Consider the following 25126-nt stretch of genomic DNA (forward strand, 5'->3'; position numbering starts at 1 on the left):
TTACTATTTCAATATTTATATATTTAAAAAACATATTATAACATATTATTATAACATATATAACTATATTATTTAACTCCATACATATTATTATTTAATATTTATTTACGGAATCGTATTATTTTCTATACAGTTATACATTTTATAATATCTAATGAAGAAATAATCAAAATAGAAAAAATTATTATCTTTCCAACATTTTTCGTATTTCTAATAAAATTTAAAAAAAACAAAATTTAATTTTATCAATTATTAATATATTTTATATATATATAAAATTTATACATATTAATTTATATAAAATAATTTATTATTTCTTACTTATTTCTTATTTATTATTTATATATTGTATTGATATGATTTCATTTAAAAATGTCTAAATTACTTATTATTTACATACATCATCAATCATCATTTAAGAATCTATTTAAAAAAAATAAATTTTAAATATTTAGAAAAATCATTTAAAAATAAAGAACATGATAAAATATTACATTTAGAATATAGTAGAAAAGATGCTAATATAATATATAATTAAAAGAAAACAATAAAACAAATTATTAATATATAAATATATAGTACATTAGTAATTAATAAAAATAGTATTAATTAAATATAGTTAATGTTTAATGAAAATTATTATTAAATATTTTCCAAATTAAATTTTATTAAAAATAATATATTATTTCATTAAAAATACAAAAAATATAGAAAGTTCTGAATGATCTTAATTTTGTAAGAGGATTGTACATATATATATAAATACGAAAGTCAAATAATAAAAACAAAAAAAAAACTATCTGATACTAGGATTCAATCTATTTCCATCTATTTTAAACATCTATTAAAACTATCACGAGATGAATAATATTAATCGATTGTTTTAGATTTTTTTTTTTTTGCGAAAAACTTGAGCAAGAGAAATAGAATATAACATCTTTATGAAAACACCATGCCACAAAAAGTCTCGTTGAAAAGAAATTGTATTTTAACCGTGTTGACTAAATCGAGACTCTCGGGCATTGGACACGTTCGTCATCCTCGGGGATTAGATTCGGGACATCCATGTGGCTTCAATGTAATCACGATATACATACACTAGAAGTAGCATCTTGATGATGACCTTGTTTGCTGTGGTCGTGTCATGCTTACTAGATAAACTGATATAATTCAAGTATACTTATATTATACACTTTTGAAAAATTTTCATTAAAAAATTATTTTCTCTCACAATTTTTCTTTCTTTTTTATTTTTTAGTGAAATTTTTTTATATTTAAATTTTTTAAATTTAATCTTTTTCTATGATTTTTTTAATAAATGTGTATAGTTTTATAAATATAAACAGAAAAGTTAATTGAAATTGTTTAAAAGATATAATGATTATAGATCAATTCTAGATAAAATAATTTCTATTTGAAAAAATAAAAATAAATATTTTTAAAATCTGTTTGTTTCGTATTTATTGAATTAGTTTTCTTTAATAGTCTTTAATAATCTAATTAAAAAAAAAACTGTTATTGATTTTATAATATTTTTTTATTTTTTAGAAAAAAATTAAGATCGATTAACTACATATATATTTCTTTTTTTAATTCTTAATTAATTTTTCAATTTTAAAAATAATTTTTTTATTTTTTTAAATTGTCTATTATTCTAAAAAATTTTAATAGTAATTTAATAAAAAAAATTGTTAATAAAAATCTTCTTTCTTATATTCGCTTTATAAATATAAATTATATTTTCGTAATGTAAATATAATTATACCGAGGAATTATAATATTTGCGAAGTTGCATCTATTAAATTTTGATTTCCAGCTTATCACAAATAAGTACCTCTAAAATATTCAAAAGCAATAAGCAGGAAGCATATATTATACATTCCCTAAGGTTCGATGGGATTTTGTTTGCATCGTCGGTAAACATGCATGCTCACGTCCGGAGAAATATCGATTCATCGATAACATTGAATCGAATTAATCTGAAATGTTGGTGGAAATAATCCTCAATCTCTTCAAAAACTCCATCAACAGTTTTATCTTGATATAAAATTACGATTACGAAAGATTTTCAGAACAATTGAAAATTTTGCTTGTTAATATATTTTTGGGTATCTACCCATTAGATGTTAAGTTGAATAAATTTTCTCAAAAAAATATATGATATTATTTTTCAAAATTAAATTCTTTTATGATTTGACACATTTCGAGTAAAAAAAGGAGAATTGAAAGATTAAAGATCATTAGAGTAATAAATAATATATAAATTAAATATAATTTAATATAATATAAAAATCATATATATGTTTAAAATATTGAATAATCAATGATCGTCAAGATAGCTCCAAATAGGATTAAGAATTTTTTATTTAAAATAAAAATAGAAAAAGAAAAAATAAGTATTACTTCAACTAAAATAATTCAAATAAAATGAAATATATATAGTTATTTCAAATAAAAATGCGAATAAATTTATTTCAAAAAATTAATTTTAAATTTATGAAATATTCAATTATTTCAAATAATAAAAAATAAAAAATAATGAACAATAAAATTTTTTGTTTATAAAAGACACTGATTTTATTAAAAGTGGTAAAAGTGCGAAAAAAAATATATCTCGATTTAAATAAAAGAATAATGACTTTTGGAATAAAAGTAGATGGAACGAATATCAGTTTTATTTTTTATTTTATATTAAAATCAAATAAATAAATGAAATAACTAATATAAATATTAAAATAATTTATATCTTAATTAATTATTTATAAGATAAAATAATATAAAATATAAATATAAAATATAAAATATAAAATATAAAATATAATATAATATAAAATAATATAAAGTAATAAAATAAAATAATAGTGTAAAATAAAAAATAAAATAAAAATTTTATTAAATTAATTTGAATTTATTTTGAAAACACGTGATCTTAGTTTTAATAATTAAATTTTAAATATTTTCATTTTTTCGATATTATAAGATTTTTTTTGTCATTATTATTTTTATTATTTATTATTTATAGTATTTGTATATTTATACATTAATGATATTATTATTATATTTTTGGATCATTACAAATCACATTTTGATCTCGATATTTTGGATTTTGCTAAGTTAAAATATAATGTCCAGTGAAATTAGTGGGGGAAGGATTTAAATCATCATTTTGTTGCTTTCCCTATTTGTTTAAAATTTACAGTTATTTTTATTTAATTTAATGATTTTTGATAATTTTTATAAAAATATATACATAATAATTTTCTAATATATTATATAAATGTAATATATGAAAATTATTTAAATATAAAAATATTACTTATAAATATCATTTGATTATATAAATGAGAAAAAACAATTTATATAAATAAATATATTTTTCCGAAAATCAGTAAAAATTGTAAAATTTAAAGATCTATAATTTTTAAACAAATACAAAGTTGTATACAAATACAAATACAGAGTAAAATAATAATGACTTAAACTCTTTTAATTTCAAAAGAGAACTTCATCAAAATGTCAATTTAAGCAATATCTAAGATATAATGAGATCAAAATAATTTGACATGGAATAATCTTTTTATATATATATGCATATTAGACATTATGTGTATTATTGAATATATTTATTATCTTATCAAATTATTAAATGATTTAAAATTTTATAACTTACTCTTCACCAGCAGCTAATTGTCTATTTTTTTGTGCGATTTCTTGACTTAATTGTTGTACATTTAATCGCAAATTCTCGATTATATCCTGTGCGTTTTGCTCACGCGTATGAGCGGCATCCGCTCGTTTCAATGCACGTATTACATTTTGCTTTAACATATCAATCTCTTCGTCTTTTTTCCTAATCGTTTGGTTTAATTCGAATATATTGTGTGTATTCATAAAATTTTCTTCCTGTTTTTTCAAATTATATTTAAATTAGTTATTTTTATTAAGTATCTTTTATATTAATAATTTGATATGAATTTTAAATATTTAATAAATATTTTTAATAATTTTTTATCAATATTTTTAATAAATATTGATAAAATTCATATTGTACATAAATAATATAGAATTTAAAATCAAATTCTATTTAGCTTTTATAACTAGTACTTTCTCAATTAGCTATGAATAGCATTTCTGTTTATTATACCTTTAATGAATGTATTTTATCCATCAGCTCTTTTTCTAGGTTGTGTGCATTATATAAAGCTTCAAAAAGTTTGGTATATTCTATCATGTAAGGAGCTAGCGCTTCATTGGTTTTCATCTCTTCCAGTATCTAAGTAATAAAATAATTAATATAGTTATAATATTAATTTCTTTATAATTTTTTAATGATTATTAATCCTTATCTCTTTAAAAATCTTAAATATATTAGAATAATTTTTCTTTTTCTCACAATTTTATTATTTAATATCTACAAATATCTAAATATTGAATGTTTCTTAACTAAGATTTTTTCAAATTCTATTATCTACAAATTTTAATTTATTTTATTATCAAACTTTTCTATAATATTATTTATTATTTTCTATAATAAAAACTTTATTATTATTTTTTATTTGAATGCAGAAAATAATTATCTCATATCTAATTTTCCTCAATATTTATAATCATTAAATATTCCGTTATATTTATTATAACTTATTACCATTTAGATATTACCATTGAAGAATCCTTGAATATTTCACGATTAAATTTTTCCACAATATCTACTTAATCTTAATTATATAACTTATTATTATTCAATATTATTATTAATATATTCACTTATTAGTATTCATATTCTAACTATAAATTTCAAATATTCTAATATAGTTGATTTTCTTTATATTTTCTAATATCCTATATATCTAATATTCTAATATAATTTTATAATATGTATAATCCTCTCAATATTTATTGAGAGTAAAATTTATAGTAAAATTTATAGTAAAATTTTAATAAGAGTTCAAAATTTAAGACTAATTGCATATTACAATTAGTAAATAAATGATCCTTTGAAAGCCTTATTATATAATGATAATAAGTAAGCAAAAAATAAAAAATTTTATTTTTGATTTTTTGTTAAAAATTTCCATATCATTGATATTTTTTTGATTAAAATAAATCCAAACATAATGTAATTATATGTAATATAAACATATATAATTATGTATAATTATATAAATCTTGAATAATTATCAGAGTGAATCATCATTAGAAATCAAATTAATATTTTCCTATATTATTAGATGATTCTTTTTATTTAGAAAGTATCAAGTGCAAAAATATATTATCATGATCTTATCATTCATTAGAGATGAAGAATCATTCTGTTATAATTGATCAAAATAATACCACATATATTGAACAATAAACAAATAGAAAATTATCGCATTTGAGAATAATTAATTTTATTTAGTTCAATTATTTTATTAGAATTGTCATTATTCGATATAGCTATGGTCGAGTTTTTAATGGACAATCTTTCTGAGTTTTTTATATTTTACTAATAATGAATATAAACACAAAAAAATAGCAAGCGAGAAAAAAATTTATAAGTCCAAATAATCAATATAATTAAATTATAATATTCGTATCTTATTTTAATAAATCATTCAATTAGAGAAATCTCATAAATATATTGAAATTTTTATTATCAAAAAATCAAAAATAAAAAATTTTCGTCATTATATTAGCATTATCATACCAATGTAAAAAGGCAATACAAATTTTTAAAAAAATCTGCTACTATAGGAATTCTTCCAATGATGGGGATAAACCACAAACAATTTAGCAGATGCTTGCAACAATTATCGAATCTCTACTGTATTTTTTCCTCATTATATATTATTATTTGATTATATTAGATATCATTTAATATTAGATATCATTATCTAGAAATCTTAAATATAATTAATTTATCTATATGTATAAGAATATGTAATTTTATGTTCATTAATATAAATTCTAAATATAATTAATGTTATAATTAACTTATATATTATATTATGATATTATATTATATTATATTATATTATATTATATTATATTATATTATATTATATTATATTATATTATATTATATTATATTATATTATATAATATTATATATTATATTATATATATTATATTAACTTATCTCTATAAACATTTTCAATTATCCTATATATAATAGAATCTTTATATTCGTTATTTTTTAAAAACTGACGAATATAAAATCAAAATATTTTTATAATAAAAAAGAGAATAATTTTGAATTATGAATCAATAAATAAATAAAAATCTAAACAGAAATTTATTTTTTATTAAGAAGCTTTTAAAGCAGAAAACAACAAGAAATTTTTGATGACAAATATGAATTGTTCGATGAATATTATATTTTTATCGTAAAAATATGGTAAATATTAGATTTGACGAATATAGAGACGGATGAATATAGAGGTTCCATTATACATCTTTCCATAACATCTCTTAATTATTTCAATCCATTTTCATTTATTATATTCATTTCTAATAAAACATCTCTGACATTTTTATTAATTTTTCTTAATGAAACACTTTTCGAGGATAAAAATTTTCTCACCTTCGCATATTGCTTTTCAAGATTGCAAAACGTAATGCTCACTGAGCTACCCTCCGACGTGCTTGCGCTAGTCTCACTCGCATCGTCCTGAAACACGTCATTCAATACTAACAAAATATTCTTCATGTTCTTGATAATTTTTTCATGATTATCGTTACCTAGCCGCGCCACTGGCCGCGCGATATTAATCACGAACTTTAAAATCCACGAAATTTACGATTCTTTTTTTCTTTTCTTTTCCTTCATGTCTTCGAATTTTACGATAGCCATAATCAAACTTAAGGAGACAACAAGTATTAGAAGAAATCAGTTTTAGATTCCGTTTCAAATAACTTCGATATTGGCGATTAGATTCCATGTCTGAGATTTTGCGTTCATTGTCGAATTTATTACGAATGAATTTATTTATTATATCCTATATTTTATGTTTATACTGAATTATTTCAACGATCTTTGTATAAAAATATAAGGAATAAACCAAAATATTAATATTGTAAAATATTGTAAATGGCATATATTAAAAATGATAATTCTCAAATTAAAAATTTAACCAAAATTTTATTAAATTAAATGTTAAATTAAAAATTAAACCACATGTTTTTAGAAAAATTATTGCAAAAAAATTTTATATTAAAAATTAATATGCAAAATTCAAACTAATATTCAAACTATTCTTTTAGAAGAAAAGTCAGTTTTTTTTCTAATTAATGTTTTTAAAATTTTTCAATTTAATATGAAATTATAAATAAAATCATTGAATAAAATATTATATTATTTTGAAAATATTAAGGTATATGAGTAATTATGAATTTATTAATTAATTATTTATTAATTAAAAATCAAAATTTTATTTAGATTTATCTTTTTTTAAAGATTTAAGTTATTTAATTTATTGAATAATGTAATCATTTTGATAAAATATGAAAATTTTTTTTATGAAAAATATTTAAAAAATTATAATATTATTCAATCAATAATTAAATTATTGATTTAGTTTATGAAAGACATACAAAATTTTTTAAAATCTTACAATTTAGTTCATAAATTTTGCTAAATATGACAATATACATAATAATGTCAAAGGAATCATATCGCCTTAAATTTTATTAAACTTTATTATGAAAATTTAAAAAATAAAATTTAAAATTGTGTTATCTATTATTGATATATATAAAATAATTATATGTATATAATATATATATATAGATAGTGCATATATTATATATATCGATATAATTATTATTATAATATATATATATATGTATACGTTAATATAATGTATAAATTATTTATAATCCTTCTTTTTAAACAATTTCTTACCGCAGATAGTTGCGCGGTTAGGTTATCGATACTTGAAAGAATTCAATTTTAATAACAACATCAATAATTTTGTCCTCTCCAGGCTTATCGTCGTCCATTATGAATAGTTTAGTTTATTAAAAAAGTTATTATACTAAATTATACGTATAAAAGCAAAAAAAATCTACGAGAATCGAGAGCAAAATATTTAAATATTGTTCCATAATTTCCCAATGCAACTTGATTTATAGCAATGAAAAATGAATATCGTTTATTTTAAATATATTCGTTTTTTAAAAGTATTTACTTTATATATTATATATGTATTATGTTTTTTTAAATGAATTTCATTTTTTAAATAAATTCAAAAAAAATTTTTAAATAAATTATTAAGCAAAATTTTAAAAATTTAAGTATATTAATATAATATGTTAACTTAAAATTCATTATATTTTATATTTTAAACTTATTATAATTTATTATATGTAAATTAAGAATAACGATAAAATTAAATTTCTATATTTAAAATTATTATTTAAAATTATTAAAATTAAAATTTTTATATTATTTAGTACAAATATTAATTGTAACGTAATTAATTGTAATATATTTTGAAAAATATTAAAAGTATATTAAAAGATATTTTATTTTCAATTTGAAGAATATTTAAAAAATGTATAAAAAAATATAAATATATAAATACGTACATCCAAACCAGCGTTCATCTCCATGTCCATCATAATTGCAATTTTAAGGTGTTTTCTGCCTTTGCTTTTTCATTAAAATTTTCAAATTTTATTATTCAATACTTTATAAACTTTAAAAATAAATTAATATTAAATTAAAATATATAATACATCCAAAATTATAACTTTTTCTTATAAATATTATAAAAATATAATAAAATAATTAAAAAATGATAATATAAAATAAAATATAAGATAAAAGATATAAACATAAAAAAATTTAAAAAAAAATTTAAAAAAATTCTATTAATTAAATTTTTATCATGTTATTGGCACAATTATCAATCAAAATATCAATAATTGCAATATTTTTTTATAATATTTTATATTGCAAAATTATCAAATTAAAATCACAATTGACAATAAATAAAAATTAATATACTTAATTTTAATTAATAAATTTTATTAAACATGGAAAAACACTACACGAAAGAATGTTCTATTAAACAAACCTCGACTATCGAAATTTCTCTTGTTGATTGGTATCCATGGAATCCTCTAGTAATCCTTAATTCCTTAACAGTGAAAATCAATATTGATATATAGTAGTAATTCTTACAGGCCACATGTAATATGAAAAATATATTGACAATAATGAAGAATAAAAAAGAAAGAATTCAGCATTATTCAATATATTTTTTTATTCTATATATCGGATCTTATAAATATTTTTTTATTATTTTAATGTCATTTTTGGTATTATTGATATAACATAAAATTGCAATAAAATAAAATCCTAATGGTTAATAATGGTAGATTTAGAATTAATTTTTAATATTAAAAAATTATAAATAAGAAATTATAAATAAATATTATATAGTATAGATATATTATATATATATATATATACATATATATATATATATAATATATCTATACTATATAATATTTATATATATATATATATATATATATATATATATATATATATATATTAATATATTACTATTATATTATTAATATCTTATTATTTTTAATATTTTACGTTATAATTTCAATAAAGAAATTAATGAACAATATAAAATAACGTTTGTATTATAAGATAAGAAAATTTATAAATCATTGAAATATTTAAAAAATATAATAAAAAAATCAAATAATTTAAAATAGAATATAAAAAAATCTATAAGATTTTTCACAATATTAATACATTAAAACAAAAGAATTCTATTTGACCTTACATATCTTTATATTTTTAATTTGATTAATAAAACTTTTATATTATATTATGTTATTGTATTCATTACGATAAATTTAATTTCTAATTATTTCATAACTATTCTTTTTTTGCAAAATGATATTTAAAATATTTTAACACAATTATAAGTTGAATAATTAATATCAGAAAAATTTAGATTTAATTTTAAGTTATATCAATTATTTTATTTATTATTGTATAACAAATTTTTTATTATTATAATAAATTTGAACAAAAATTAAATATAAAAGTATATTATAATAAATTATTTATTACTCCAAAAATTAAAAATTACAAAAATTACATTATTATCCAAAATTCACAAAGAATTTTAAGCAAATTTAAATTTAATTTAAATATTCGATTCCAAAGATTATTTGCCAAAAATAATATATTTTCGTCGAATTTCTTATTATGCTTTAAACATTGTGCGCTTTAAACAAATAAACATTATGCATTCAAAATTTTAATTGCACAAGATAAAAATTTATAAATCAGATTATCAGACTTCTCTATTATAAAATTAATTTTCTCTATTACAAAAGTATTTTTAGATAAATACATAAGAAATAGTAAATTAATTCTGAACTTAATAAATTTAATAAATAATAACTAAAATTTGTTTAAGATATAAATAAGTGTAAATAAAGTTATTAGATTATGATATTATGAATATTATTATATCATGATATAATATTATTATATTTATATCGAGAAATTATAAAATTGAATTTTTATAATATAATTAATAAATATTAAAGTATTAGTAAAATATATGTATAAGTATTAGTAAAACATATTAATAAAATATTGAAAAACTAAAATATTTTATATTTTTTTCGAAGTTTACAGATTACTACTTTATCGATAGTACTAACGATATGTATGTTTTTATCCATTAAGTTAGAGTTATCATGCGAAGAAAGATTTATCATGTCCGACTGATGCTTCAAAATTCGATCTGGTGTACGTGACTTTGCCGACTTTCGCGTAACTTTTAATCTCGTCTGATTACATACTGCAATATCCCCAATTTTCTTTTTTAAATTTTGTTTTTACTCACCTGCCATTTTCGCTTTTATTCTTATTCACTTGTAGTTTTGCAGAACAACAATGCTGCGTCGTTGATGTGAAATATTCTTGAAGATAATCTCGATTAATTTTCAAAATATCAGTTCAGCAAAAATTTTTATAACTTATTATCTTTTTTCTTGATTGTTATTAATATTAATAGAAAAAATCTTTTAAGACGATAGAAAGAGATGAATGCCAAATGGATAATGGATTAATTTCTTAAATTGATATTTGTATCTATAGCATTGTAACTTTGAAAATCTATTTTCAAGATTCAGATTCAATAATAAATTTAAAAAAATATAAAATATAAAATATAAAATAATATATAATCTATAAAAGTTTCATCAATATTTATAAAAAGTAATGAATAGGATTTGAATTTAATTTAGAAAAAAATTGAAATATTTAATTAAGATAAAATAGTAAATTCTTAAAATCGAAGTTACATTATTAATTATGTTACTGAAGAAATAAAAGTTAATACTAATGTAAGTATAAAAGAACAAATATATAATAGTAAATATGAAATATTAAATTTGTCTTAAATAATTCACTTTATAGAGAAAAATAATAGTTATATAGATAGTATTATATAAATTTTTATAAGTATCATTTAATGTCGAGAAATATTTAATCATCTTTTATGATGATAGAATTTCTTGTCAATTTGAAATAATGGGTTACATTATTTCATATTATGTCCTTTCATATTATGTCATAGATCTATCATTCAATAGAATTCTTGTTTTATATTGTTATTTTATATGAAATTGCATAAAAAATCAGAATATTTGTTATGTCTCTACATTATAAAATAGTATAAGATTGAGTATAAAATTTATATTCAATCTAATTACCAAAATAAAGAAAGTAGAAAATAATAACGAAAATATAAATACAAATACAAATACAAATACAAATACAAATACAAATACAAATACAAATACAAATACAAATACAAATACAAATACAAATACAAATACAAATACAAATACAAATACAAATACAAATACAAATACAAATACAAATACAAATACAAATACAAATACAAATACAAATACAAATACAAATACAAATACAAATACAAATACAAATACAAATACAAATACAAATACAAATACAAATACAAATACAATACAAATACAAATACAAATACAAATACAAATACAAATACAAATACAAATACAAATACAAATACAAATACAAATACAAATACAAATACAAATACAAATACAAATACAAATACAAATACAAATACAAATACAAATACAAATACAAATACAAATACAAATACAAATACAAATACAAATACAAATACAAATACAAATACAAATACAAATACAAATATAAATACAAATACAAATACAAATACAAGTACAAATACAAATACAAATACAAATACAAATATAGATATAAATAAAAATACAAATACAAATACAAATACAAATACAATATAATTACTTTTGTTATATTTTCATATAATAATCTATATTTCATGTATGTATATATTATATTATATTGTATATTGGAAAATTTGGCGAATTTTCATGCCTCTAATAGAATTTTGAAATATAAATTTTATTTACTAATTAAAAAAAAATTTATGATTTCTTTTATTATGATATAATAAAAATATTATCAATTTTTTATATTTATTTTATAAAAATTTAATATTCTAATAAATTTGAAATATAATTTTTCATTTATTATATATTGCAAAATATTAAATGTTACTTATTATGTTTATTTCATTTATATGTCGTGCTCTTAATACGAAATAATTCTATAAACTTTCCCGAATAAAATGTTATAAATAATTAGATTATAAACATCTAAATGTTTAAATAATGAATAAAGTTAAAAATAAGTACTAATTTATTTCAAAAATTAAGAATCTAATCATTAATAAAATAAATGGATTAATTTAGATTTTAATAGATTTTCAGAAATATTTATAATATTATATTTATATTTAAATTGCATATTAATCTAATACTGCATTTTTTTACAGAAAAGAAAAGAAAATTTTGTTCAAGAATTAATGTATATATTAATTTTATCGCGTTTATTGTTATCAGATTTAAAAGATTTAAGACTATACTCGCTTATTTAAAAAATAATTTTTCTAATAATTGAACAATTTATTTTATATAGTAAGATCAAAATTCAATTTAACTAATTGAAAGCATATTTTTTTTTCTTTTGTTATAATTTTCGCTTCTTTAATGTTATAAGCTTTTATGAAACAGAATTTATTTATTACAAAAAAAATAAATTATAAATAAATATTTAGATATAAATAAATAAATAAATATATAAATATTAAAAAAATATCTTTTCTTTGAAAAAAATTATTTATCTCCAAACAATTTATATAAAAGTATATTTAAAGTTTTAAATTTTTATGAATTATTAAATTATATTTATTTCTTTAATTATTATCTTTAATCAATTTACAATTTTTCTGAAAAATTATTTTTAAAATAGATTATCATCATTTTATATATAATCTATAAATACAAAATATTAATATTTTGTAAACAACTTTGGAGAATCGATTCGAAAGATTAAAACAAACAAAAGATAAGTTAATAAAAAACTGTCCGTTGATGCTTATTTATTAAATTATTATTATTATTTATTATTTATAAGCAATTTAAGTTTGTATGAGATGAAGCAAAACGGAAATAGAGCGAGATTGCTTTCTTCTCATCTAAAATTCAATTTTGAACTTCAATTGCTTCTAACTTAGTAAATAAGCATCAATAGGCAACTTGTTTATTTTAGTCTCTAGAATTGACCCTTCAAAAATATTTTACGAATATATTAACACTTACTTCTAAATTTCAATATCAAAATTAACGTAGTTTTAAAATTTATAAAATTTATAATATATTTTTTAAATTTACAAAGTTGATATTTTAAAATCTAAATCTTCAAAATCTGAATCTAAAATCTTCAATTAAAATTACAAAATTAATGCACAAGATAAAACTTAATTATATATAAAAATTTAATATGTAATAATATATAAATTATTTCAAATATTTAATCAGGTATTTAAAAATGTTTTATTTAAATAATTGCAAAATAGAAGTGTATCCAATTTTTGAATAATAAAATTAATTTTTTATTATTTATGATATTTAAATTTTTATATGCAAGAAAAAGAAAATCATATTCATTTGATCAATATTTTCAAAAATAAAAATAAAAACTTATTTAAATAATTACATATATAATTACATATTATAATTACATATTATATATTACAATTATATCATCGTTTCATTAACTTTATAATAATTTCTACAATATTTATCTACAATATTCATATATACATTTTATACTACCTATGAAATTTTATATGTTATTTATAATTCTATAATAAAATATAGTTTTAATTCTAATCACTATTGTAATTCCGTACTGAATCGATAATATTGAAAATGACATTAAAATGATAATAATGTTTTGAAATTAAAATACAAAAATTGCATTATATGTTAAACAATATATGATAAAAAATTAGATTTACGAAATTTTTATTTTTTTATTTAAAATTAATTTAAGAATTTATCTAATACAAGATAAACGTAACATTCAAATTTTTCATATCTTAAGAATTCGACATTCATGATCTCTTTTGATGTCATGTCAAATGCGACATTATTGGTTCAATATTAAAAAAAATTATAATATTAATAATAATTAAAATTAAAATCTAATTTTATATAAAAACTGTAAATAAAATATATATCCAAATAACTTAACAAAATATAGAAACAAAATATAGAAACTTATATTTTTTAACTTATAATGAACTATTTATATATATATATATATATATATATATATATATATATATATATACAAAATATAAATATATACAATATAAATATATATAATGTAAATTTATCAAACTTAATTGTTAATTTATCAAATTTAATTGTAATAATTTATGATAATTTCAAACATAATTTAATTTCGTTAATCATCGTTTACAATACAAACAATTAATCAAACTTGAATGTTATGATAAGTTTAAATATTTTTTAATTTCATTAACACAAAGCCAAGAAAAAATTTTTGTAAAGAACAAAATTATTTGAAATCAAGAATCTCGAATTAAGTATCATATTGTACTTAATACTTGAAACATTATATAATATCCATTTATATAATATATTTATATATCCACATTTGTTATAAAAATAAACCAATTATACATATACTTTTCATTTTTTCAAATTTTTGGAATTCGAAAGCCTCATTTTTATATCACTCGCATCTTTATCAATAGAATGTAAAATCTGATTATGATAAGATTTTGGGCATTCATTTTTGCAGGAATTATAAATATCATATTATCATCAAATAGTAACACATTTTATGATATAAAAATATACAAATCTATGAAATATTCAATTATTTCAAGTTATTTGGTAACGAGAAAAAGAGACTTAAGAAATTAATTTTCTTCTTCAATTAAGAATTTAATTTCCTTAATTTTAATTTTTAAATTTTGAATTACTTTTAGAAAAATAAAATTAATTTTCAATATTAATATATTCCAATATTAGTGTTCAATAATGATTTTTCAAAATATGCTTTTCAGAATAAGCAATTTTAATTGCAAATCCTATAATCTTAGACTTCTTGACTAATTTATTACTAAGATATAAATTGATCACTACTTGTAATCATTTTTTAATTAAATAATTTCTCTCGCATCTAATGATTTCACTTATTATCATCTTCATTATATCCTATGGATTTCAGGATTCATTTCTTGTGATAGTAGTCGACGATATAAAAAGATGGAACACGATAATCAAATTCAATATAACTTTCTTCGAAAAATACAAAATACATTCTTTTCAGACGGAAAACAATTCCAAGAAAAAAAAGTATTATTTTGCATCATTATCAATGACTGAAATTTATTAATTTAGCAAAATATGTCCAAACAAGTCTCTTCAAGATAAAATTTCACTACTACACTCTTATCAAAATACTAATCAAGCAGTACTTACATCTCTAACAAATTCAAATCAAACATGAAAACTCTTTATATCTATCAAATCATCTCCCAAAATCCATATCTTCAGCCAGAAAAATATTTTTAATAAATTTGAATTCTTCCCTTTTCTCACTTTATCTCTTTGCATTAATAATGGATAAAATACATATGAAATATACAAAGATCTTCTTTTAGAATTGTAAAAGCACCTGCAATAAGAAACTAGACTAATTTGACAGAATTTTGATTAATATTATCACCTATTGAAATCTGTTCAATTAATTTTCTTTTAACCTATCTGAATTCATAATTGAAGACAGATAAGATCTAATAAGATGATATTGTCATTCTTCTCAAAAATGACTTTATGGATTTCTTTTAATATCAATATTGAAAATAGCACCTTCATGTTCCAACATTCAATTTAAAAAATATTTCCAACACTGCTTGCTACAGACTTTTTCTAGTAGTGCTATAACAAAATAAATGGCATTAATTTTTTAAACAAGTTTACAAGCTGCCTTCATTCTTGTAGACAATTTGATAAAAGATCCTTCAACATTTCATTGATTTTTAAAGACCTCATATACTTCAAATTAAAATAATTACCTTCACATTGTTTGTATTTTATCAAGAAAGTTTTTCTAAAAATTGAAGAAAATCCAGCTGACAGTTACATACATCCAGCATTTCAAAAAGTTTTTTAAACTTTATTCCAAATAATAATACTATTTTTGTTGAATCTAAGTCATCACCTATTATCATTCAGCATTCAAATCGATATATTTTGAACAAATATAATACATGTCATCAAAATATTGATTAATAAAAATAAATTTCTAAATTAATATCTTACAAATTATTATACTCTACTACTACTTTAACAATAATAAATTATAACTTCATTATTTTTTTATCTTTATATACAGTCATCAAAAAAACTTAATCATTAAAATCTCTATTAATTAACAATTCGAAAATCTGATTAGATTCCGTAATATTCCATTTCGTTTTTTTAATATAATTAATGCATAAGACATATAATATACAATACATAAGACATTATAATTCAATTATTCTGCTTTTCAAAATCTTTTGTTCATTAAACACTTAAGTTAATTGATCTTTATATATATAGAATTATATATATAGATGAAATCAAGATAATAGAAAATTTTCATTAATAGGGCCGTGATTTTACTTTGAATTTTAAGTCGCATAAAATTTATTAACATATAATATTCAGACAATAATCTTTATTATCGAAAATCACATCAGAAAGTTTAAAAAAATTATTAAAGAACATTTTTAACAAAGTTTTTACCATTTTCATTAATCCACTATTTCAGTTTTATAGAATTCTGGCAATTATTATATATATATTAATATTCTGAAAAAATTAAGTTTTATCATGATACTATCTTCCAACCGAAATTTATTAGAATGCTAGCATACAGATCTTTTAATTGAAAAGAAAGAAGTACATGTCCCTAAATTCCATTTATCATCCTTATCAGAAACTTTCTTATCTGATAGTCTCCAATTTCACAAAATAGATTTAGAACAAAAGTTTTTCGATGAAATCATTTGATAATCAAAAAGATTCAAAATTATCAAGGAATATTCTAATAAAGTTTTTGTTATTTGCATTAACTAATCACCATCATTTTCATTTTACAGAAATCTAACAGTTATTATATTAGCGATATTCTGAAAAATTAAGCTTTATCACGATTTGTATGTTCCACACATAAACCAAAATTTATCTAAATTCTATTATATAAAGATTTGATTGAAAAGGAAAAAATCGCATTATTAAATATATATATATTTCTCATCATCCTCATCGGAAGCAATTTTATCAGAATCTTAGCATTAATCTCATAAAACAGATGTAGAACAAATTCTATAATGTCAAAAATCACTTAGCAATCAGAAAGAAGTAGCTTACAAAATTATAGGAGATCCAAGGAATATCCTAACAAAGCTTTTATTATCTATATCGATATATTAAAGTGCATTTCTCTTTTATAAAATTTTGATAATCACACACTCGCTAAATCATATTCTGAAAAATTAAGCTTAAACATGTTACTAGTTTGCATATAAATCTAAATTTATTTGAATTTTAATAAAAATTTGCTTGAGGATAAAGAAATATATTATATCATTAAACAAAGCCTATTTATTATTCATCATCTTCATCAGAAACTATTCTATTAGGAGAGCATTAGTTTATGATATAGTAGGAATTTATTATCGATCACCTATCAATCAGAAAATTACCAAGGAATACATCTTAACAAAACATTCGCTCTGATTCATTAAACATTTTTGTTTTATAGAACATTATCAATTACAGATTCACTATTATATGATATAAGTTAAATTAAATTAAAAAAAAACTAAATTTGATTACGATACATAAATTCAAATTTATCCTAGAATATACACATTTGAAGAAGTATATTGTTTTAATGATTATAATATATATTATAATATTAGTGATATATAATATATATTAATATATTATACACATTATATATATAGGGTGTCCCAAAATTAACGCAAGATTTGAATTAAATATAAAAGAAAGTTTTTAGTCTTTAGATATTTATTTTTTAAGTGAATCATAAAGTACATAGGATAGGGCTATTTATGGAATAACATATCGGGCAAATTGCCTCCATGGCTTTGCTAGCACCCTTTCGTCGAAATTTTTCATGACCTTTCTGAATAATTGTGGCTGAATTTCGTTGATGCAGCGTTTTCCTCTTGTAATGCACTTATGGTTGTGGAATTGTTGACGTAGATCTTTGACTTCAAATAATCCTATAAGAAGAAATCTAATGGTGTTAAATCACATGATCTAGGGAGCCAATTCTGATCACCGAAACGAGAGAGTACACGACCAGGAAATATCTCATGCAGTAATTGAATTGTTTCATTGGCTGTATGGCATGTGGCTGTATGGTATGGGTCTAGTTGAAACCATATATTGGCTACATCATCCAATTTCGGCAGAAAGAACTGTGTTATCATGTCACGATATCGAGCACCATTAACAGTTGCTGCTTGACTAGCCTCATTCTCAAAAAAGTATGGTCTGATGATACCTCCTGCCCAAAATCCGCACCAAACAGTAACATGTTGTGGATGCATTTGTTTTTCGCTAATTACATATGGGTTCTCCGAACCCCAAAGACGGTAATTTTGGCGATTAACAAACTCATCGAGGTGAAAAATGTGCTTCATCAGTTAGGATTATTTTGCTCGAAAAACCAGCATCTACTTTTTGATGATTAATAATCCATTCCACGTTGTTGTATCGTATAACGCTCCATTTTTACTAACCCTAAACTCTCAACTGTCAAACTGTTGTTTTTTCAAAGTTGCCAACAACTTAATGCAAAAATGGCGACAAATTCAAATCTTGTGTTAATTTTGAGACACCCTTTATATACATATAAGTCTAATATAATTTATATTATAAGAACATATTATATGCTATTATATATTAATGCTTTTATAAAATTCCTTTTCGTATACATATAATTTTATATTATTCATTGGATCTTTTTTCATGAATTCTAGTCTTTTTTTTTTGTTTTTTCAAAATAGTTCACCTAATGATAATTGTTCAAGAACATTTTATCACAATCTATTGAATTTTGTAATTTTGAACAATGAAGCATTATATATATATATATATATATATATATATATATATATATATATATATATATATAATATTATATATATATATTATTATATATTATTATATATTATATATTATATTATATATATGTATATATATATATATATATATATATATATATATATATATATATATATATATAATTTTGAACAATGTTCAAAATTACAAAATTCAATAGATTGTGATAAAATATTCTTGAACAATTATATATATATATATATATAATAAACTTATAAAGGCTAAGAATTAATTTAAATATGCCATATATTAATCAAATCTCTATTTTTTCTAAAGTTTTTAGATTCTCATTCATAAATAATATTATATTGCTTGTTCGTTTATAAAGAACAAATTTTTCATTCAAAATTTTTGATAAATTAAGATCGATATTTTTTGATATTTTAAATTTATTTCTTCTTTTAGAGATAACATATTTAAAGCTATTGCTAGGGAAATATATTTGAATAAATTTTTCGATTTCTGTGATAATATTCATAACAATTTTGTTAAAGTTTATCATCAAATAAGACATCTATTTCCTTAATTTTATTACAAATTTTATGACTTTTAGATCTCAATGCTTCTAATGCATAATATGATGCATAATTATGACTTAAAACATCAAATGAATAGAAATTATTTTATGCTGTTTATTTATATATAATATGTATATATAATATGTTTGTTATACTTTATATATTCACTACTTCTTTTTCTCTCGTACATCCAATAATCACATCATGTCTATTTCTTGTTTATTGAATACAAAACTATCAATAGAAATTTTAAATTTATCACGATTGGAAGAAAGAAGTTCTATGATTAGAATTTTGAATTATGAATTTTTTTTTATGAATTTATTTCACTTATTCTACAAAAAATAAGTTATTACTCTATATAAAAATCAAATATATAATTAAGTAAGCAAATAATAATTGTATACATGAAAACATACACAAGATCGATGATGCGTTAACGTGTTGATAAATAAATATTATCGACGAATTTGGTGTCAATGAAATCATGACAGTAAAAACATTGCTGATGAAATAATATTCAATAACTTTAAAATAACTGTAAATATAAACAAATCTATTCAAGAATAATTTTTATCTAAAGATATCTTCTCTGCATAAAGAAATTATATATCATTCAATATTCATAAATATTCATTATTCTTATCCATAGTTTTCCCAGAAATTCACATGAATTTCATGAAACTCTGCCAAAAATCATTTTATAATTACAGAAACAAACTTCAAGAAATGTTCTAACAAAGTTTTCATTATATCTGTATATGTTCATTAGTTCTATAGAACTTTGAAAATTATAATATCAGCAATATTTTGAATCTGTATGTCTGTATGTCTCCTTTTGAATCTTCTAAACTTGAAGAAAGGAGTTCATTTGTTATTTCTAGACTATTTCTCTGGAGATTCATAAAAATTTGTTTATTGTCAAAACAATTAACAGTTTAAAAAACATCACATTTAGATCATTAAAAAATCAATTTTATTCGGATAAACCAGATTTTATACTATTTACATTACTAATAATTTTATGCTTATTATTAATATTACAACAAATCTTCATTCCTAGTTTTATATCTTATACTATTAATTTTTTTTTACAGTTTATATTATATATTTATATATCATATCATTTATTATATATTATATATTATGCATTCATATCATTATGTATTATGTATTATCATATCTATGTTCTATATACTATCTATATTCTATATACTATCAGATTAATAGGTTTATATAAAATTCAAAATCTTTTTATCAATAAATATAAATTATAGTTTTTTTATTACAGTTATTTAATTATAATTATTAAATGAGAATAATCATATAATATACACAAAATTTATATCATATCATATTATTCTAACAGCTTATAAATATTTTTATAATTATCAATAATATAATTGTATTATAATAATAAATCTGTATTATTTCTTAACATTGGATATCATACATATCCATATTTATCTATATATACATATGTATTTATATAATTTGGACAGAATTATTTCTTATTCCAGCATTAACACTAATTCAGATATATATATATATATAACTTCTGCATATGTCATTATGGATCAACATAAGATAAAAAATAAAAGTTAAAACATTCAAACAATTTTTTGAATTTAAAGCAAAAATTGATTTCACAGAGGAAAAAATAAAATTAAGAATAAAATTTAAATTAAATTTAAACTTAAAAACAAAACAAATATCTTTATACAAAATAACCAATTAGAATTGAAAGAACTTAAAGTCTCAATTTCAATATAAGATCCAAATATAAAACATAACTAAAAAAAAAAATATTCAAAAATTTTAAAAAGATTATTTGTATAAGATATAAAGAATCAATTTGGAAAATATTATAGATTATGAGTTTAAGAAGAAAAATAAACCTGAAAAATAATAATATAAAATAGATGTTGTCATAACGTTTGACAGTGTTTCTTGATTATTTCAATTAGTTTTTAGAGTAAATGAAATTAAAAGTCTATATCGATGTCGATTAGTAAGAATCTGTTTCAAATGTTTTAGATATAAAATCAAAGATTATAGAAATAACTCTAGATGCAATATATAGAAAGAAAATACATTTTAAACAAAAATGTCAAAAGTAATAAGAATCTACCTATCCAAAAAATTATATATCACATTGGAAATTGCAATTGAATTGAATTGAAAAAATAAAAAAAAATAACATAATAGCATATAATAACATTAACTTTTAGAAATTTAAATATAATAAATATAATATTTAACTAATGTTAAATTGTCTCGATAAAAAATAAAGATAAGAAAAAGAAATAATCATTTACATATATGAGAAGAAAGATCAATTCTTAGCATAAATGCATAAAATAATGAAATGAATTTCAAAATAAAAAATTCAAACATTAAAATATTTTCTTTCAAATATTCCCATATCAAAAGGGAATCAGCAAACAAGGAAATAAACATAATTCTTCCAAAGCATAAGATAATTTAATAAACAGTAATTCTAATAAAATAATTTAATAATTCTAATAAATATATACATAGAAAAATTATATCGATAAATATTTCATAATAACTTCATAATATTTCATATAATTTTTATAATAATTATTAAAAGTGAATCTTAGTCAAACCAAACAATACTTGTATTAAGAAAAAGACATGAATCAACATTACATTATGAAATTATAGGATATAATCTCTAAAAAAAACTAAAATTAAACATCTAATTCTAATTCCCATTTTTAGAACATTTATTATATGTATTATATATATATATATTAAAATTTGACTCAAATTTAAAAAAAATTTAATATCAATAGTTTCAATAATTAAATGAGAAACAAACAATCAGCAAGTGGCACAGATATTAGAATATTATTTAATTTATTATTTCCAAAATTCCATAAATAATGTAAATATATTCATTATTGAAATAATAAATATATCTCAAATGATAATAACTTATATATTTCATAATCCATAACAATAATATTCTAAAATTGGAATAATCTACTTAAAAACAAAAATATTTTTTATTCTCCCGATTCAAGATTTCAATACTAAATATTCTGAAATTATAGCAAAATAAATTCATCAACTAATCTGGAAAATATTATAAACGACAATAAATTACTTTAAAAAATAACAAAAATTACTTATTCAATAAATATTAAACTAGAATAGTTAATCATTAAAAATAAAATATATAAATATTATAAAAAGAATAAAATATTTGATAATATTCTCAAGAAACATCTAATCACCATCAAATAACGACTCGTTTTATTTATAGAAAATAATATATATATATATATATATATATATATATATATATATATATATATATATATATATATATATGCACAAATCCAATAGATTATCATTAGTATAAATTTCCATAGATAGGAGAAATATCAAATATCAATTGATAATTAAAAATATTTCATTATTTAGGGTATATGCAAAATTTGAAAACAGATATAACATGTTTATATAATAGAAAAAATAAAAGAAGTCATATGTAAGTATATCAAGAAGATATATTAAATATAATTAGCTCTTTAATATAATTAGATTACGACTTGCTGATTGCAAATTATTTCAAATTCACAAGATTGAGAAAAATAGCTTTAAAGAAATTAAAATGATTACTTAACAGACTAATAAATACAAGTAGAAAATAGAAAGAAATTATGTAAGGAGAAAGATATAGACATTCTGTATTTTTTTTATAGAAGACCTGAAAATATACTTCTTATTTTTACAAAGAAATAAGATTTACAAACAAATGAACAATAATATTATCAATGATCATAAATAACAATAAATAAAACAAATAACTATTTTAGATATCAGAAAAAAAACACAGATTTCAATAATCATGAATCTTTTGACAATTTTTCAATCTTATGAAATTCAATTATGCAATATATACAATCAATAACAGATTAGCTTAAAAATCAGATGACATGATAAAATTTCATATTTTCATAAAAGTCAGATTAATTGCTTAATATATTAAATGAATACTTCATAATAAAATAAAAAAAATTCGGACAATTGAAAAATTTCATAGTTTAGAAATATTAAGTCTACCGGAAAGTTTTGTCCGAATCTATGACATCATTTTCGCCACGTAAGCATATGTTTATTTATTGCATGTGTTCGGCTCTATATTTTTATCGCTTAATGTATACATACTGACGTAGCAAATAAACTATAATAAAGTTGATTCACATTAGTCTTAAGTGTGAAACGATAGTATACTCATGGCGACTGATAAAGTTCATTTACACCACTGTATTTTATACGAATTTCAATAAGGAAGAAATGTTACAGAAGCATGTAGAAATTTATTGAAAGTGTTTGGTGAAGAGTTTCTAATAGGACATGCAGAAGATGGTACGAAAAATTTGAAACAGGTGATTTCGACCTTTCTGATAAGTCACGTTCTGGGTGACCATCTTTGATCGACGACGATGTTGTTAAGGCAATTTGGAGCAAGATCTTTTTCTGACAACATCGGAGATCGCAGAAAGGCTTAATTCAGCTCAACAAATCATTTTTGACCATATTCGGAAGATAGGATTGGTGTGGAAGTATTCAAGATGGGTGCCATATGAATTAAGTTAGAAAAATTTGGATGATCGAGTTGTCATATGCACATTTCTGCTTGCTCGGAACAAAATCGAGCCCTTTTTGAACCGGATGATAACTGGGGATGAAAAGTGGATTACATACAACAACATTGTAAGGAAAAGGGCATATTGTGAATTCGGAAAACCTTCCACCTCTAAATTAAATTTGACTCTGAATAAGAGAATGTTGTGTATATGGTGGGACATTCGAGGACCAATACATTATGAGCTTTTAAAACCGAACAAAAAGCTCAATTCGGAGAAGTATTGTCAGATAATTTAAAGACAGCGGTCCAAAAAAAGAGACAATGTTCAATAGGAAGGACATGA

The 25126-nt window shown here is 19.3% G+C and overlaps 1 protein-coding gene across 2 annotated transcripts in view; it reads right to left on the reverse strand.

Moving 5' to 3' along the window:
• The window catches only part of LOC412109 (cilia- and flagella-associated protein 58), a 29748-nt gene extending 21083 nt beyond the window's left edge, over positions 1-8665 (reverse strand). Inside the window, exons 1-4 of one of the 2 annotated variants that reach the window (XM_026441436.1) lie at positions 8569-8661; positions 6563-6649; positions 4145-4273; positions 3671-3903 (exon numbers count right to left, since the gene is read on the reverse strand). In XM_026441436.1, coding sequence (XP_026297221.1) covers positions 3671-3903; positions 4145-4273; positions 6563-6649; positions 8569-8601 — 482 coding nt within the window. In that variant the 5' untranslated portion in view covers positions 8602-8661. Of the gene's footprint in view, positions 1-3670; positions 3904-4144; positions 4274-6562; positions 6650-8568 lie in introns of both variants that reach the window. The other variant, XM_026441437.1, reaches the window with a different exon arrangement.
• Between the last annotated feature and the right edge of the window lie 16461 nt (positions 8666-25126).

This window comes from Apis mellifera, linkage group LG6 (assembly GCF_003254395.2).
Source record: "Apis mellifera strain DH4 linkage group LG6, Amel_HAv3.1, whole genome shotgun sequence".
Taxonomy (NCBI): domain Eukaryota; kingdom Metazoa; phylum Arthropoda; class Insecta; order Hymenoptera; family Apidae; genus Apis; species Apis mellifera.